Source organism: Ranitomeya imitator, chromosome 7, assembly GCF_032444005.1.
Source record: "Ranitomeya imitator isolate aRanImi1 chromosome 7, aRanImi1.pri, whole genome shotgun sequence".
Taxonomy (NCBI): domain Eukaryota; kingdom Metazoa; phylum Chordata; class Amphibia; order Anura; family Dendrobatidae; genus Ranitomeya; species Ranitomeya imitator.
Genome location: NC_091288.1, coordinates 16,788,113 through 16,807,036, shown reverse-complemented (window position 1 = coordinate 16,807,036; position 18,924 = coordinate 16,788,113). Strand labels below are relative to the sequence as shown.

The window sequence follows — 18,924 nt, the reverse complement described above, 5'->3', positions numbered from 1 at the left end:
TATTATAGTAATTATATTCTTGTATATAGGGGCAGTATTATAGTAGTTATATTCTTGTACATAGGGGGCAGTATTATAGTAGTTATATTCTTGTACATAGGAGCAGTATTATAGTAGTTATATTCTTGTACATAGGAGCAGTATTATAGTAGTTATATTCTTGTACTTAGGAGCAGTATTATAGTAATTATATTCTTGTATATAGGGGCAGTATTATAGTAGTTATATTCTTGTACATAGGGGGCAGTATTATAGTAGTTATATTCTTGTACATAGGAGCAGTATTATAGTAGTTATATTCTTGTACATAGGAGCAGTATTATAGTAGTTATATTCTTGTACATAGGGGGCAGTATTATAGTAGTTATATTCTTGTACTTAGGAGCAGTATTATAGTAGTTATATTCTTGTACATAGGAGCAGTATTATAGTAGTTATATTCTTGTACTTAGGAGCAGTATTATAGTAATTATATTCTTGTACATAGGGGGCAGTATTATAGTAGCTATATTCTTGTACATAGGAGCAGTATTATAGTAATTATATTCTTGTACATAGGGGCAGTATTATAGTAGTTATATTCCTGTACATAGGGGCAGTATTATAGTAGTTATATTCTTGTACATAGGGGGCAGTATTATAGTAGTTATATTCTTGTATATAGGAGCAGTATTATAGTAGTTATATTCTTGTACATGGGGGCAGTATTATAGTAGTTATATTCTTGTACATGGGGGCAGTATTATAGTAGTTATATTCTTGTACATGGGGGCAGTATTATAGTAGTTATATTCTTGTATATAGGAGCAGTATTATAGTAGTTATATTCTTGTACATAGGAGCAGTATTATAGTAGTTATATTCTTGTACATAGGGGGCAGTATTATAGTAGTTATATTCTTGTATATAGGAGCAGTATTATAGTAGTTATATTCTTGTATATAGGAGCAGTATTATAGTAGTTATATCCTTGTACATAGGGGGCAGTATTATAGTAGTTATATCCTTGTACATAGGGGGCAGTATTATAGTAGTTATATTCCTGTACATAAGGGCAGTATTATAGTAGTTATATTCTTGTACATAGGAGCAGTATTATAGTAGTTATATTCTTGTACATAGGGGGCAGTATTATAGTAGTTATATTCTTGTACATAGGAGCAGTATTATAGTAGTTATATTCTTGTACATAGGAGCAGTATTATAGTAGTTATATTCTTGTACATAGGAGCAGTATTATAGTAGGTAGTAGACCACCAGGCAGTGTAGGGCAGCACCACAATTCCCCCATTTGCACCATTTATCGATGATTCCTGGATGGACCGAGACGCATGAAAGCAGAAACGTCCATGTCACATATGACTCATTCTCTGCCCTGATTCCTTGCAGCAACAAACACCGCACCATCCTGCAATCTACTCCCTGAACAAAAACATCACCTTGTCCTACATCCGGCCCGCTGACCCAGAGTAACAGCAGGGGCTAAAAATAAGAGCTCGCATTCATCACCATCATCCACTTCCAATCAACGAAATGGCCACAATTCCTTAATTTAGAAGGACTTCTGGTTCTTCGCTCAATAGTTTGAATGTCCTTATGTTACACAAATAAGGAAAGACGACTAAGCTCTCGGGGCCAGAATTGATAAAACAATGGAATTACAGAAAAATGGGATGAGGTTTGTGCTGTGAGATGCACGACTTTAGGAATGTGTAAAAATGGTACAAAATGGGGCACGTTTTCACAATGCAATAAGTGACATTATATTTGGCGAAACACCCAAACATTTATTACTTTTGCCGTCTCATAGTATTTACCCAAATGTACTGAGCAAAAAATGGTGCATTTTTCACCTTCTTATAGTTCCGTCATTTTCTCTTAAAACTTCTCAAAACTTTTTCAGTTGGCAGAAAAAGTTTCTAAAACACCATCTAACTTAGCACGTACCATACATCCCCCTGCGGTATAGATCACTCATTGTTTTCCAGAAATGATCGATATGATTAACCCCACGTTCTCTGGAGTCAGCGCCTCCATCAGGCGCATGCACGGTTTCACCTTGGGATAATCTTCACAGTCAGACATAAGAATACAGGAGCAAAAGCCGAGCGCAACAAAGCCGTACCTGGCGATGTAACCCTGGATGTGCGCCCGGATGACCAAAGCCGCTCTCCTCAGCTCCTGGTCCCGAGTCTTCTCCAGACGCTGCTCCAGAGCTTCTTTGAGGAACACCTGTGGGTGAGTGAAGACACCCTGTAAGTGAGGTGACGGGAGCCATATGATAGGTGTGAACTGCAGCCGTGCGGTCTGTGCGGCTCTGGACTAGAAGAAAGGAGTTATGGGGAGGGGTTGAGCAGAGGAGGAGAAGGGGATGATCCAAAGTTATGAGTCAGTAAGCTGGACACCACAAACACAAAAAGGGCACGCACCAGATTGTAAGGACGGAATAGCAGTGCACAAGCAGATGCAGCAGAGTTTATCAGGTGCAGTTTTAAGAATTAAATGCAGATCTGGCTAAAAACGCAGCGGCCCCCACCGCCTGGCCAAAAAACGCAGCGGCCCCCACCGCCTGGCCATAAACACACCAGACTTTACCGCCTGGCCAAAAACGCAGCGGCCCCCACCGCCTGGCCAAAAACGCAGCGGCCCCCACCGCCTGGCCAAAAACGCAGCGGCCCCCACCGCCTGGCCAAAAACGCAGCGGCCCCCACCGCCTGGCCAAAAACGCAGCGGCCCCCACCGCCTGGCCAAAAACGCAGCGGCCCCCACCGCCTGGCCAAAAACGCAGCGGCCCCCACCGCCTGGCCAAAAACGCAGCGGCCCCCACCGCCTGGCCAAAAACGCAGCGGCCCCCACCGCCTGGCCAAAAACGCAGCGGCCCCCACCGCCTGGCCAAAAACGCAGCGGCCCCCACCACCTGGCCAAAAACGCAGCGGCCCCCACCGCCTGGCCAAAAACGCAGCGGCCCCCACCGCCTGGCCATAAACACACCAGACTTTACCGCCTGGCCAAAAACGCAGCGGCCCCCACCGCCTGGCCAAAAACGCAGCGGCCCCCACCACCTGGCCAAAAACGCAGCGGCCCCCACCGCCTGGCCAAAAACGCAGCGGCCCCCACCGCCTGGCCAAAAACGCAGCGGCCCCCACCGCCTGGCCAAAAACCGCAGCGGCCCCCACCGCCTGGCCAAAAACCGCAGCGGCCTCAACCGCCTGGCCAAAAATGCAGTGGCCCACACCACCGGATCAAAAATGTAGCAGTCCCCACTGCCTGGCCAAAAAAGCAGCGGCCCCCATCCACACTCACCGCCTGGCCAGCATTCATCGTTATTACCATGCATGGTCTATGTCTGCACATACAGATATAGCAGAGCTGAACTTTTTCATTTATCTCCTGGATCAGATGCGACCTCTCAGAGGTCAGATGATGCATCAGGTTTATCTGCATCACTATGATTTTACATGGGACTGCGGATAAGCCCACTATAGCTAAATTCTTTCAACCTTCACATTGTAGCGCTGACCCACTCCGCTCTGCTACATCTGCGCTGGACACACAGGATGGGAGGGACCCTGGGATGTAGGAACGCGCACAGGATGGGAAAAATGACACAGGATACAGAGATGGGTTTGCAGGAAGATCCAGAGACGCAGACCTGACCCGGGCTGCACAATGGGCCTGGACCCACACACTCCAGAACTGTACATGTGATGGACCAGGGACCGGAGAAACCAGCAAAGACCCCAAATAAGTCCCCAAGAAGGAGTGCAAGAGCCCCAGGTGCCATAATCTGCAGACAGACCAGGGCAGAGTGTGGATGGCACTGCCCAGTAACTGCCCTCCAGCAGCACTCGCGCTGTGCTGTACATGGCAGCTGTTTTATTTGGCTAAGCCCTATGACAAAGACGCTGCCCCCTCCTTGTGCTCCCCGCTTCCTTCCAGAAGTTGTTCCTTCCGTTCACAAACAATCGACGGGAGAAAAAGCGCATGGAGCCGCGTCAACGAGCTCCTGAAATCGGGGCAGCAAGAACACGGCCGACCCCTGCAACAGGCTGGAGCCCACATTCTGAGCCCCCCATGTAGTAGACGAGGGCTTCTTCTCATCTTCATAGACTGATCTTGTAAAAAGAAAAACATTTCTCCAATTTACTACTCTGAAGCTGTTAGGATACTAATGTTTTCAGCTTGTTGTCTAGGAAACCGGCCACTGCTGCTGTCCAGCTAGTAAGCGCTGAGCTGAAGCCGCCCAGGATTAGGAGATAGCAGACTATGTGCAGTGCTTACAAGCTCTGACTAGCAGTGGTGGTCGGTTTCCAAGACAATGAGTTGTAAACAAAAAAAAAAAAAAAAGTGTTTGTCTCAAGAATGGCTGAAATTTTTAATAAACGTTAAATAGGAAACCTGCTTTCATATACAAGCACTGTCCGGTAATATCCATCATAAGTTGGGAATAATATTAAATGACGTTTTCTGAAGGATTCGCAGATGTCCCTCATTTCAATGGGCACCTCGCAATGCTTCATCTGACCTGTGGTGGTGCTGTTGGGGAACTGAACACTTATAGCTGACCGCAGGGGGGCAGGGCAGGATTTTCCCAGTTTTCAATAAAAAGTTCTGCACATTTCTGATATACATAAAAGGTTTCAATCCTTTACCCTTTTAAAGATCTCTGCTTGCTGTCAATTAACGAGAACTCCTCCTGTATTAGCTGCACGAACGGAGCAGTCTATGGACATAGGGACCTACTATGGAGCCCATAGACCACCCTGTGCATGCAGTTCATTTTATCTCATTGGTGGGGGTCTCAGGGCCTGCGCCCCCCACCAATCAGCAGCACCTTTCATATATTGACAGTTACACTTTAAGACTGGCATGCTATGACAAACTTAAAGGGGTCCTCCAATGGCCAGCCCTGTGTCTATACAATAAAATCATAGGGTGGTCATCCTCCCCAGTTTCGGCGCAGGTCTCCGCTGCCACTTTGGCTTTTGTGTCTGGCTGTTGCGGCCCCAACTACAGTGCACATCACCACTGCAGCCCACCACTGAGCTTGGCACTGCAGCTTGTGCTGTCTACATGTACAGAGTAGCCGAGCTCAATGATTGACTGCAGCCGTTGTTTTGCTCTGCGAAAGCCAAAAATGCACAAAGACCGAGCAGCGGCAACAGACAGCCGAGCAGCGGCAACGGACAGCCGAGCAGCGGCAACGGACAGCCGAGCAGCGGCAACGGACAGCCGAGCAGCGGCAACGGACAGCCGAGCAGCGGCAACGGACAGCCGAGCAGCGGCAACGGACAGCCGAGCAGCGGCAACGGACAGCCGAGCAGAGGCAACAGACAGCCGAGCAGAGGCAACAGACAGCCGAGCAGAGGCAACAGACAGCCGAGCAGCGGCAACAGACAGCCGAGCAGCGGCAACAGACTGCCGAGCAGCGGCAACAGACTGCCGAGCAGCGGCAACAGACTGCCGAGCAGCGGCAACAGACAGCCGAGCAGCGGCAACAGACAGCCGAGCAGCGGCAACAGACAGCCGGTGCTGGACCAGGGGAGGGCGAGTACTGTCTGATTTTAAGGTTTTAACACCGCATTGGTCAACAAAGGCCAGAAACCTAGACGTGGAGAGCCCCTTTAATATAATCTTCCCCCGCATCAACCACCCACTGATCCCCAAGTTGTAATATTTGTCATTTAATGTTTAAAGATCCCAGATAGATTTTCTTTTCCTAGTCCAGGCTCCGCTCTGGTGGTCCACACTGGTCTCGGTCTACTCCGGTGGTCACGAGCCATTCAGCCACATGACCACAGTAGCCAATCACGGACCTCCGAAGTGACGCACGACGCAAGACCGCTGTGGTCAAAGTTAATAAAGACCGATGAGGACCAGCATTCGAGTGATGGGGAGGGGGAACCAACAGGTAAGTTATGGATTGGGGATTTGACGTAACCTGGCGAAACGTCTCAGAGCTTCAGGCTTCTGCGATTAGAGGGGACTTGGTCTGTACGGGGGACGAACGCCTCACAATAAGGGTTAAGACCAATATTAACTGCAATAACACTTCGACTGTTAAAAGAACACGTCCCATTCAGAGCCCAAACGCGACGACAAAAGGCGCAGTCTGTGACCCGAGCAGAACAAAGAGGCTTTCTGTGCATCGCCCCAGGCCATCCCCATCCCATCCACAATAACCCAGTGTGACTCCGCAGGCATGGCAGGCGCCCCCCAGCTCCAGGCCAGTGCCCCCCAACCAGGGAAAGCCCCATGTGACGCCCGCGAGCCCTCTCTCTGACATATCGCCACGTGATGTCACCTTGCCCATGACCCACATAAACCCCCCGTACGTCCCTCGCCCACTGCCTCATACCACAGGGTGGGGTCACCGCCGTCACTGGGAAAACTCATCAGTCACGGCGGTTTATCACTTCTGACAAAATGACTGTCTCAGCGCAGTAACAATGATCGTTTCATAAAATGACATTTCATCAGACGAGAATGCAACCACAATAAATATGAAAAAAAAATCCAAAACTGGTACGTACGGAGCTCCAGCGGTTGAAGAACTACAAGCACCAGTACAGCTACTGGTGATGAGAACTAACAAATGGAGGGATCAGTATTAGTAATACATCAGAGGTCTAGTGGGGAACTTCTTTGCACTAAAGAAATACCTCGGCCGTCCTCATGATCACTAAACTTTACCGGCCAATGCTTCCATCTTTACAGTGGTCCGAGTTTCGCTTTTCTGATACAAAGCGCCAAATCCCCTGCACGGCAAAGATTTAGTGAAGAGTAAACTCTTGCTTCCTGCAGTCACCACCGGAGGGAGCTCACTGCATACCAATATACATAGAGCTACATAATGAGACCTTATGCAAGGAGCTCCCCCTGGTGGTGTCTGCAGGTACTTCTAATGTAAGTCTGTGCAGGGTATTTGGGGCTTTGTATCTAAACAGCAGAGCCCCCAACATGACAAAGATGTAATAACACGATGCAACCTAAAAAGTCACATAGAGCAAAAACATATATCTTATGTGCAAAAATGCAACAAATATGAACATATTTATTTATAATGGTCGTAGTTCAGTTTTTAGGAGTTCCATGTTATTACATAAAGGAGGTGGGGAAGGATAATAAACAATTAGTGATGAGCGAACGTGCTCAGATAAGGTGTTGATATATGTTCGAGTCATGGCGGCTGTTCGACAGTGACTCGAACATGGCATTCGAGCTCGCCAAGGACACTTAGCAGCCGAGCATGCTCAGATAACGCCTTATCCGAGCACACGTTCACTCATCACCATAAACAATCCCATTTGCTTTCTATAGGTGTCCTTGAATATAATACTAGGATAATACAGGCCAAAGTTTTGGGGACTGTCCAGTGAAATCTGCGCAGTCCTGCGCTGAAAAGGGTCAGGGTTCACTAAATCCCTGCCCACATATAGCAATTTTTGATCGGGATTGATGCAGTGTGGTGGAATAAACGGTCTCTGAGTTGCAACAACCAATATTCAGTTTAGTGCCTGCATGTGCTGTGTATAAATGACCTTGCTGGAGTCAAGAAGGTGGAGCCATTCGGGGGAAGAGTCAAGGCAGCCATACCATAAGTTTGCCCAATATGGCTTGCTGTGACAAACTGTGACCTGCATCAATCCTGCCTGAAATTGTCCTGGCCGCAGCAAGTGGCAGAGTCGGGTTTTGTACAGGTTTGAGGCTAGACATCCTGTTCTCCGAAAGTAAAGCACACGGCAACCTTGACTCTTACCGAGCGGCTCCTCCTCCTTGACTCCAGTTGAGTTATTCATTTACAGCACATATGGCGATTAAGCAGCTTATTTTACAAAGTCTTACCCTAATACTACATACAAATACAGGCAGCAAAAGAGCCAGAGAAACAGCTACTTTAGTGACAAAAAAACAACAAAAAAACGGTTTTAACGTACAAGCGACACCACTAGGGGGAGCTCTTGGCAGACAGGGTTATACAGCTCCCATGCTCCCCCTAGTGGTGGTTGCAGGTCGTACACTGAATCCTGCTTTGTATTTTATACCTTGGTTTTTCCAAGCTGCCATTCTTTCTTGGAGTCTTCAAACGTCTGCAGGAAAGCTGCACATTTTCCCCGATCATCGGTACCAGTATTATTCTTCAGCAGCATCTTATACCTAAGTGTAGATAATTAGGAGTCAATACTCCTCCTAATGCTAGAAAAGTGAAAAAGTGAAAAAGCAAAGCTGACAGAACCCAACAAAAACTCCACGGTTTACTTTTTTTAATACCTCTGCTTGCTGTCAGCGAGTTGAAACACTCCTGATCGTTTGTGCTTGCATGGTAGTGAACTGCACTGCAATCTGCTATTTATTTTGACGTGCTCACCGGCTCATGAAGTCGGGGTACTGCCTGCGAACGGGGTATCCGGCCCTCCTGATCTTCACCGTCTCCAGCATTCCTGAGTATCTCAGCTGATTGAGGACCACGTCCGGGCTGAACTTGTCCGGCAGCTGGAATAAACCCGAAGATAAAACTGGGTAAGTAGTAACCACATTTTGGCTGGGTCCACATGAAGGATAATGCGCCTTTTTGCCTTTATGACTTGTACGCACCTTCTCGGTGTTGGGCTTTATGCAGCGGATGAAGAAGGGATTTGAGGTATTGAGCATTGCCATGAGAGAATGGAGGGACTCCTACAAGAATAGGAGAAAACAGCATCACTCCCGATAGCGTTCTGTACAGATTCGTTTCTTAATGGATTTTCATAGTGGTTGGTGCTCAGTTTTTCTGATGCAAACCTCCAAATCCACTGCATTGCCATTGAGACACATGGTAATTCATTCTGGCTGCCTGTAGACACCACTAGGGGGAGCTCAGTGCATACAGGTGATGCAGGAAGCTCATAAGCTCCCTCTAGTGGTGGCCACAGGCTGTTGTGTCTCTTTATACAGGAGGTTTGATGTTCTGCATCAGGCGCAGATTGATTGATTCTCATTGCACTTACCCTGAACTGAGAGCTGACCGTCGGCTTCTTCTTCTGTGTCCCCATCTTTAATGTTTGCTCCCCACCTCTGCTGCAGACTTTTTCGAATAGGTCATAGATAAAATCCAACCTAAGTAATGAAGATGTATGTGTATAGGGGGCGCTTTATAATGGAATGCCACCCCTTGTGTGGTAGATAGCCGAACAATCTTACCTGCTGTCTCTCAGCATGTTCAAGATATCATCACGAAACGTGTCCCTGTTCTTCTCCAGGAAGCCTTTCACATCGTACATGACCTAAATGGCCAACAATGACGAAAAAAAGATCGTATAAGATCATAGGATGCCGCTCCTCCCCCGCCGGCAGCCTCCGCTCTGCACGGGCAGCCATCCCCCGCCGGCAGCTGCCACTCCGCACGGGCAGGCCCCCCCACCAGCATCCGCCACACCGCACGGGCAGGCCCCCCCACCAGCAGCCGCCACACCGCATGGGCAGGCCCCCATGCCAGCAGCCACAGCACTGTAACTGTAGATCCCCCCACCGGCAGCCGCCACACCGCACGGGCAGGCCCCCATGACGGTAGCCACAGCACCGCATTGGTAGATCCCCACCAGCAGCCGCCACACCGCACGGGCAGGCCCCCCATGATGGTAGCCACAGCACCGCAACAGTAGATCCCCCCACCGGCAGCCACAACACCGCAATGGTAGATCCCCCCACCGGCAGCCACCACACCGCACGGGCAGGCCCCCCCATTGGCAGGCCCCCATACCGGCAGCCACAGCACCGCAATGGTTGATCCCCCCACTGGCAGCTGCCACACCGCACGGGCAGGCCCCTCCACCGGCAGCCACCACACCGCACGGGCAGGTCCCCCCATTGGCAGGCCCCCACCGCAATGGTAGATCCCCCCACCGACAGCCGCCACACCGCACGGGCAGGCAACCATGATGGTAGCCACAGCACTGCAACGGGAGACCCCCCCACTGGCAGCCGCACAGCACCTGCATGATGCTAGAAGAGCAGGATGATGATTTAAGACAAGTAGTAACTTACCTCGCCGGCATAGTGCTTGATGCCAAACTGGTTCTCGGTTACCCGCGGCTTCACATAATGCGGATTGTTCTGGGTCACAAACAGAATTACATATTAAAATTATAGCATACAAGCAGTCGTCTTAAGCTCATGGGGCAGTTCTGCCAGTCTGACCACTGACAATTATGCAAAGATTGAGGTTCTGGAAAGTTTGGGGACATTTTGGATGGAGACGGCGGGAACATACGATAATTGGATTTATGCATTTCGCAAACTTAAGACCGTCCTCAAACTCCAGAGCGCCCCCTAGTGGCAGCTCTAGACAGAATTTTATCATAGGGTCTAGTTTTTATGGGGGATTTAGCGCGGTGCCTAAAAAGAGTAATTAATGGGAGAAGAATACGGGGCCCACAATAGGTTAGAGCACCGACCTAATAGAAAAATATATTATAGCGACCACCCTGGGAAAGCTGCCCAACTAGGCAGCAGCGTAAAGAGCACTTACAGCATGCTGGTTATGGAGCTTCTCTAGCAGGGTGAGGTCTGTGCCTTTTGGGAAACGACTCTCCTCATTAATCAAAGCCAACAAACCGAGTTTCTATAGAAATGATGGTAGAGAAAAGAGTTAACGATGGCGGCGCATGCAAGGACGTGTTGTGATTTGTGCAGCGAATCGTATCCATCTATCCCAGTCTTCATCACCCATTATATATACACAGCTCCCACCTTTTCCACCAGATCCAAGCATTCTGCATTGTCCATCCAGTCAATGGCTTCCCAGTGTATGCCTTCCCTGAGTAGAAGGGAATGCAAAAAAAAAAGTTCAGAAACTTTCTAACATTAGAGGCGACTATGGGCGACTTATGGCGCACGCTAATTGCAACTTTTGTAACAGCTCCATCAAATATAATAGAGGGAAAAAAAAAAAAGAAAGGTGGAGCTCAGCGGCAGGGGTGGAGCTCAGCGGCAGGGGTGGAGCTCAGCGGCAGGGGTGGAGCTCAGCGGCAGGGGTGGAGCTCAGCGGCAGGGGTGGAGCTCAGCGGCAGGGGTGGAGCTCAGCGGCAGGGGTGGAGCTCAGCGGCAGGGGTGGGGCCAGTACATCCCGCCACTGACTGTATAAAATGGCATAGATTTGTCTTTGTGTCGCAAGCCAAGAAAGCAAGAGATGAGCCTCTTAATGGATCATGGGCATCTCATGCCAGCATTCTTTTTATTAGTATCTGGTTTATCTCTCCCCAAGAGGGTCCTCATTCTCCACCACTATCAATATCCCTGCTTGCTGTAAGTGAATGTGTTCCCATGCCAAGGCCTAAAACCTGTCCTGACCTCCGTAACTCAACAAGTTCTTCATCAGCTGCGAGAAAGTGGGGCTGGGTTGTATACATTATTTGCAAATACTTCCGTCTACTGACCATAAGGAGCGATTTTGAAAATGGTGGAGGAATGAAGACAAAATATATTTTATAAACTTGAAAAAAAAAAAAAAAGATACATTCTTTAATAATTACACTTCACTCACATTAAACTCCATTTATAAGTTTGAGGAAGCAACTTTACAAAAAAATCTATTTTGTGTATACAGATTCTTTGCTGAGCAATGTGTCTCCATGGTAACAGACTACAAACAAACCACAATGTAGTCAGGTTCCGAAGTTATAAATTACTTCTATCAGTCCTCTGAATCAGGTAGGTATCGTGGGAAGAGAGTAAGACTGTAGAATCCACTGTACAGCTTTTCACCATGGAGACGCATCGGTCTACATAAGAGCTGTAGACAAAAAATAAAAGTTTTTTTTTTTTTTTTTTTTTTTTACTTATTTGCTTAATTTTAGATTTATAAGAAAAAAAAAATGAACCAAAATCATCAGCACATACAGATTAGATTGTCGCGGAATTCGTTACCTGTTATATTCCAGCTGTTCCAGGGAAAATATGTGTTTATTGAAATATTCCTGGAGCTTCTCGTTGGCATAATTAATATTAAACTGCTCAAACCGGTTCACCTGGACAGCGATAAAATAACATGGAGTCAAAGATCGCACAACACGGTCTGTTTCCCTCCACAACAGTTCCTGGCATGGAAGTGGCTGAGTACGGATGGGGACGCTCCATTAAAGGGTTTGTATAAAAACTTAGCCACTTCCTTTTAGAAACAGCGCCACCTTTGTCCCTGGTTGGTATCTGGTATTGCTACTCAAGGCTACTAAAGCGAATGAGACTGAGCTGCAGTACCACACACTGCCTGCAGACATCAGTGGCGCTGTTTCCAGATTAAATTGGCCATGCTGCCTTGTCTCCACCATGTTGGGCCATTTCCAAGGTAAAGAGACCACGCGATAGTCTATCCTCCAATCAGACGGAAAGCTAAAGATACAATTATGTATCCTGACAGCAGTGCATGGTGGGACTCCAGATTTTAGGTCACATGACCGCATACAGATTTAGGGAATGAACCAAAAGGATTTTTTACTTTAAACTTTGGGCACAACCAGAATTCAAAACGCCATGTGGTTCCAAATCATCAGAAGAAGTGACGCCATGAATCATGTGGTCTAAATCTTGAAACTACCTGGAAATTTTCAAATCCAAAAATATCCAGAATCCCGATCGACTTGAAGTTTTCCTTTCCCTTTATACGAGCGTTTATTTTTCCCAGCAGCCAGGAGAAACACTGAGCGTAGAGCGCCATCGCCAAGGAATCCCGGGAGTCTATAGCCTGGAGAGGATGAGTGCACATTACATGTTAGGACCAATGATGAGCGAATATACTCGTTACTCGCGATTTCTCCAGCACGCTCGGGGGTCCTCTGAGTATTTTTTATTGCTCGGAGATTTAATTTTTCTTGCCGCAGCTGAATGATTTACATCTGTTAGCCAGCATAAGTACATGTGGGGGTTGCCTGGTTGCTAGGGAATCCCCACATGTAATCAAGCAGGCTAGTTGCTGTAAATCATTCAGCTGCGGCAAGAAAAACAAAATCTCCGAGCACTAAAAAATACTCGGAGGACCCCCGAGCGTGCTGGAGAAATCTCGAGTAACGAGTATATTCACTCATCACTAGTTAAGACCATAGCGAGTGTAGCAACAATGAGAAATATAGCAACCTTGCAATAGGAGAAGATGAAAAATATCCCATTATTTTGTGTCTAAAGCTCAAACAAAGAACAACGTGTCTCCACGGTAACAGACTACAAACAAACCTTGTGTAGTCAGATCCAGCAATCATATTTCCATTTACCTGTCAGTTTCCTTCTTTAGAACCTTCTCTACTTACAAAGAAGGAAATATGACAGCAATGGACAATTTCCGCCCTCTGTACCTGTTCCCTGCCCCATATCCTGGATCCCACCTGTGCGGGACGCAGAGGCACAAGACACCTTTTGGATTTGCCGTCTCTTCCAGGAATAGAGGAGACCCGACCGCCCCCCCCCCACCACCGAACTTTCTTCCCGAGTATCTGATTGTATAGTAAGAAGAGACGAGCAATCACCTGCTCCACCGTGAGGGGAGAACTGATCTCTTCCCCCCTCAAAATCATTGATCGCTGAGTGAGAACCTCCGACAGCTGGAAGGAATCCAACCCCAACATATCGGCCACGTCACTCAAAACTAAGGGAGAAACAGAAAAGAAAAAGAATGTTCAAAATAGTTACAATCCTACTGAAAAAAGGGGCACAACATCCAAGTCAGTTTTGCATTTATTATGTGTTGCTTTTATAGCGCCATTATATTCCGCAGCAGACCCCAGCACTGCAAAGCAATAGTGCTAACCACCGAGCCACCGTACAGTGCTAGCCATCGAGCCACCGCACAGTGCTAGCCACCATACAGTGCTAACCACTGAGCCACTATACAGTGCTGACCACTGAGCCACCATACAGTGCTAGCCACCATACAGTGCTAGCCACCATACAGTGCTAGCCACCGAGCCACCATACAGTGCTAGCCACCATAGTGCTAGCCACCGAGCCACCGCACAGTGCTAGCCACCATACAGTGCTAGCCACCGAGCCACCATACAGTGCTAGCCACCGAGCCACCGCACAGTGCTAGCCACCATACAGTGCTAGCCACCGAGCCACCATACAGTGCTAATCACCGAGCCACCGCAGTGCCAGCCACCATACAGTGCTAGCCACCATACAGTGCTAGCCACCATACAGTGCTAACCACCGAGCCACCATACAGTGCTAGCCACCGAGCCACCATACAGTGCTAGCCACCGAGCCACCATACAGTGCTAGCCACCAGTGCTAGCCACCAGTGCTAGCCACCAGTGCTAGCCACCAGTGCTAACCACCAGTGCTAACCACCAGTGCTAACCACCAGTGCTAACCACCGAGCCACCGCACAGTGCTAGCCACCATACAGTGCTAGCCACCATACAGTGCTGACCACCGAGCCACCATACAGTGCTAGCCACCATACAGTGCTAGCCACCATACAGTGCTAATCACCGAGCCACCATACAGTGCTAGCCACCGAGCCACCATACAGTGCTAGCCACCATACAGTACTAGCCACCATACAGTGCTAGCCACCGAGCCACCATACAGTGCTAGCCACCATACAGTGCCAGCCACCATACAGTGCCAGCCACCGAGCCACCATACAGTGCCAACCACCGAGCCACCATACAGTGCCAACCACCGAGCCACCATACAGTGCAAACCACCGAGCCACCATACAGTGCAAACCACCGAGCCACCGTACAGTGCAAACCACCGAGCCACCATACAGTGCTAACCACTGAGCCACCATACAGTGCTAGCCACCGAGCCACCGTACAGTGCCAACCACTGAGCCACCATACAGTGCTAGCCACCGAGCCACCGTACAGTGCCAACCACCGAGCCACCATACAGTGCTAGCCACCGAGCCACCGTACAGTGCCAACCACCGAGCCACCGTACAGTGCTAACCACTGAGCCACCATACAGTGCTAGTTACCCATTCATTTGTCGTGCAGTCAAATGCAGTTTTCTAATCTCTGTCAGCCAGTTTTTAAAGGAATTTTTCCCACAATCTTCAGGTAATAATTGACATTATAATGATTCTCACCTGCTTTGCTTGTGATCTGAGCGCCCCCTGCAGTCATGAACTCCAAATTCCCCAGTTGCAACGTGCCAGAAAGCAGCTTCCACACCTCCCGGATTTCCTCATCACTGAAATCCATTACTTGCAGCGCCATCTGTGACCAGAAATCAAGGATTAGGGGAAAGCCACACAAAATCCACAGATACTGACTAAGTCACAGACCAGTTTCTTGGACATAACACTTTGGCAGGGATTATTTAGCTTTCAATTTAATTTTATGATTAGGAGTGTTCGCTTATTTTCTTTTTAATTGTTGATTTTTACAGTCACGCATTTTTGTAATATACTGGTACTTCGTTACTAGTGATGAGTGAATATACTCGTTAGGCTACTTTCACACTAGCGTTAACTGCAATCCGTCACAATGCGTCATTTTGCAGAAAAAACGCATCCTGCAAAAGTGCTTGCAGAATGCGTTTTTTCCCCATAGACTTGTATTGACGACGCATTGCGACGCTTTGCCACACGTCGCATCCGTCGTGCGACGGATGCGTCGTGCTTTGGCGGACCGTCGGGAGCAAAAAACGCTACATGTAACGTTTTTTGCTCCTGACGGACTGCTTTTTCCGACCGCGCATGCACGGCCGGAACTCCACCCCCACCTCCCCGCACCTTACAATGGGGCAGCGGATGCGCCGGAGAAATGCATCCGCTGCCTCCGTTGTGCAGTGCGTTAAACACTAGCGTCGGAATCTCTGCCAGACGCATTGCGACGAGGAGATTCCGACACTAGTGTGAAAGTAGCCTAAGTCGAGATTTCCTGAGCATGCTCGGGGGTCCTCCGAGTATTTTGTTTAGTGCTCGGAGATTTAGTTTTCCTCACCTCAGCTGAATGATTTACACCTGTTAGCCAGCTTGATTACATGTGGGCAGGGCCGCCATCAGGGCATGACAGCCGTGACTGGCGTATGGGGCCCGGTGAGCAGAGGGGGCCCGCATCGGGCCCCGTCTCATCTGGTCACCGGGCCCCCCCTGCAGGCGCTGCGGCAGCGGCACACTATTGACGTGCGGGCCCGCGCCCGCACGTCAATAGTTAACAGCCGCCAGCCAGTCTGAGGCTGGCGGCTGAATAGGGCCGCAGTGCGCACTCGCCGCCGCCGGCGTCTGACGTCATTGTCAGCCGCCGGGTCCGGCGGCGAGTGCGTCTGTGTGGAGCCTGGAGAGGGAGCTTCACCCGGCCCTGGAGCTTGGCCAGGTAAGAAGTTGTGTTTTTTTTTTTCTTTGAGAGCTGCTGCGATCCAGGGGTGCCCGGGGGGCAGGATGATGGACACACAGGGGCAGAAATGCTGGACACACAGGGGCAGAATGGTGGACACACAGGGGCAGAAATGCTGGACACAGTGGGGCAGAATGGTGGACACAGTGGGGCAGAATGGTGGACACACAGGGGCAGAAATGCTGGACACACAGGGGCAGAATGGTGGACACACAGGGGCAGAATGGTGGACACACAGGGGCAGAATGGTGGACACACAGGGGCAGAATGGTGGACACACAGGGGCAGAATGGTGGACACACAGGGGCAGAATGGTGGACACACAGGGGCAGAAATGCTGGACACAGTGGGGCAGAATGGTGGACACAGGGGCAGAATGGTGGACACACAGGGGCAGAATGGTGGACACACAGGGGCAGAATGGTGGACACACAGGGGCAGAAATGCTGGACACAGTGGGGCAGAATGGTGGACACAGGGGCAGAATGGTGGACACACAGGGGCAGAATGCTGGACACACAGGGGCAGAATGCTGGACACACAGGGGCAGAATGCTGGACACACAGGGGCAGAATGCTGGACACACAGGGGCAGAATGCTGGACACACAGGGGCAGAATGCTGGACACAGGGGCAGAAATGCCGGACACAGTGGGGCAGAATGGTGGACACAGTGGGGCAGAATGGTGGACACAGTGGGGCAGAATGCTGGACACAGTGGGGCAGAAATGCTGGACACAGTGGGGCAGAAATGCTGGACACAGTGGGACAGAATAGTGGACACACAGGGGCAGAATGCTGGACACAGTGACACAGGGGCAGAAATGCCGGACACAGTGGGGCAGAATGGTGGACACAGTGGGGCAGAAATGCTGGACACAGGGGCAGAAATGCTGGACACAGGGGCAGAAATGCTGGACACAGGGGCAGAAATGCTGGACACAGGGGCAGAAATGCTGGACACAGTGGGACAGAATGGTGGACACACACAGGGGCAGAAATGCTGGACACACAGTGGGGCAGAAATGCTGGACACAGTGGGGCAGAATGCTGGACACAGTGGGGCAGAAATGCTGGACACAGTGGGGCAGAAATGCTGGACACAGTGGGGCAGAAATGCTGGACAGTGTGGGGCAAAAATGCTGGACACAGGGGCAGAAATGCTGGACACAGTGGGACAGAATGGTGGACACACACAGGGGCAGAAATGCTGGACACACAGTGGGGCAGAAATGCTGGACACAGTGGGGCAGAATGCTGGACACAGTGGGGCAGAAATGCTGGACACAGTGGGGCAGAAATGCTGGACACAGTGGGGCAGAAATGCTGGACACAGGGGCAGAAATGCTGGACACAGTGGGACAGAATGGTGGACACACACAGGGGCAGAAATGCTGGACACACAGTGGGGCAGAATGCTGGACACACAGTGGGGCAGAATGCTGGACACAGTGGGGCAGAATGCTGGACACAGTGGGGCAGAATGCTGGACACACAGGGGCAGAAATGCTGGACACACAGGGGCAGAAATGCTGGACACACAGGGGCAGAAATGCTGGACACAGTGGGGCAGAATGCTGGACACAGTGGGGCAGAATGCTGGACACAGTGGGGCAGAATGCTGGACACAGTGGGGCAGAATGCTGGACACAGTGGGGCAGAATGCTGGAGACGGGCAGAAATGCTGGACACACAGTGGGGCAGAATGCTGGACACACAGGGGCAGAAATGCTGGACACAGTGGGGCAGAAATGCTGGACACAGTGGGGCAGAAATGCTGGACACAGTGGGACAGAATGGTGGACACACACAGGGGCAGAAATGCTGGACACAGTGACAGGGGCAGAATGCTGGACATTGGGGCAGAATGCTGGACACAGTGGGGCAGAATGCTGGACACAGTGGGGCAGAATGCTGGACACAGTGGGGCAGAATGCTGGACACAGTGGGGCAGAATGCTGGACACAGTGGGGCAGAATGCTGGACACAGTGGGGCAGAATGCTGGACACAGTGGGGCAGAAATGCTGGACACAGTGACAGGGGCAGAATGCTGGACATTGGGGCAGAATGCTGGACACAGTGGGGCAGAAATGCTGGACACAGTGACAGGGGCAGAATGCTGGACACAGTGACAGGTGCAGAATGCTGGACACAGGGGCAGACTGTGAGACCCAGGGGCAGAATGCGAGACACGGGGCAGAATGGAGATACGGGGCATGATTGGAGACACGGGGCAGGATGAAAGACATGGGGGCATGACTGGAGACAGATGGGGCAGGATTGGAGACAGATGGGGCAGAATGGAGACACAGGGGGCATGATTGGAGACAAGTGTCAGGATTGCAGACATGGGGGCATGGTTGGAGACATAGGGGGCAGAATGGAGACATGGGGCATGATTGGAGACACTGGGGGCAGAATTGGAGACAGATCGTGCAGGATCATGGGGCAGGATGGATATGATGGAGACAGGTCGGGCAGGATGGAGAGATCACATGGGGCGATCATATGGGGCAGGATAAGGAGATCATATGGGGCAGAATGGATACTCATGAGGGCAGGATGGGAGAATATCTGGCTGACGCCAGGAATGAGACACACGGGGCCA

General features: G+C 50.0%; 1 protein-coding gene across 1 annotated transcript in view; it reads right to left on the bottom strand.

The window, feature by feature from the left end:
* The window catches only part of LOC138644451 (unconventional myosin-X-like), an 84,886-nt gene that overhangs the window by 21,531 nt on the left and 44,431 nt on the right, over positions 1-18,924 (bottom strand). Inside the window, exons 10-22 of the mRNA XM_069732837.1 lie at positions 15,065-15,194; positions 13,494-13,612; positions 12,572-12,718; positions 11,905-12,005; positions 10,729-10,795; positions 10,508-10,600; positions 10,024-10,092; positions 9,181-9,263; positions 8,988-9,096; positions 8,596-8,676; positions 8,369-8,493; positions 8,046-8,157; positions 2,126-2,232 (exon numbers count right to left, since the gene is read on the bottom strand). Of these exons, the coding sequence (XP_069588938.1) occupies positions 2,126-2,232; positions 8,046-8,157; positions 8,369-8,493; positions 8,596-8,676; positions 8,988-9,096; positions 9,181-9,263; positions 10,024-10,092; positions 10,508-10,600; positions 10,729-10,795; positions 11,905-12,005; positions 12,572-12,718; positions 13,494-13,612; positions 15,065-15,194 (1,343 nt within the window). The remainder of the gene's footprint in view (positions 1-2,125; positions 2,233-8,045; positions 8,158-8,368; positions 8,494-8,595; positions 8,677-8,987; positions 9,097-9,180; positions 9,264-10,023; positions 10,093-10,507; positions 10,601-10,728; positions 10,796-11,904; positions 12,006-12,571; positions 12,719-13,493; positions 13,613-15,064; positions 15,195-18,924) is intronic.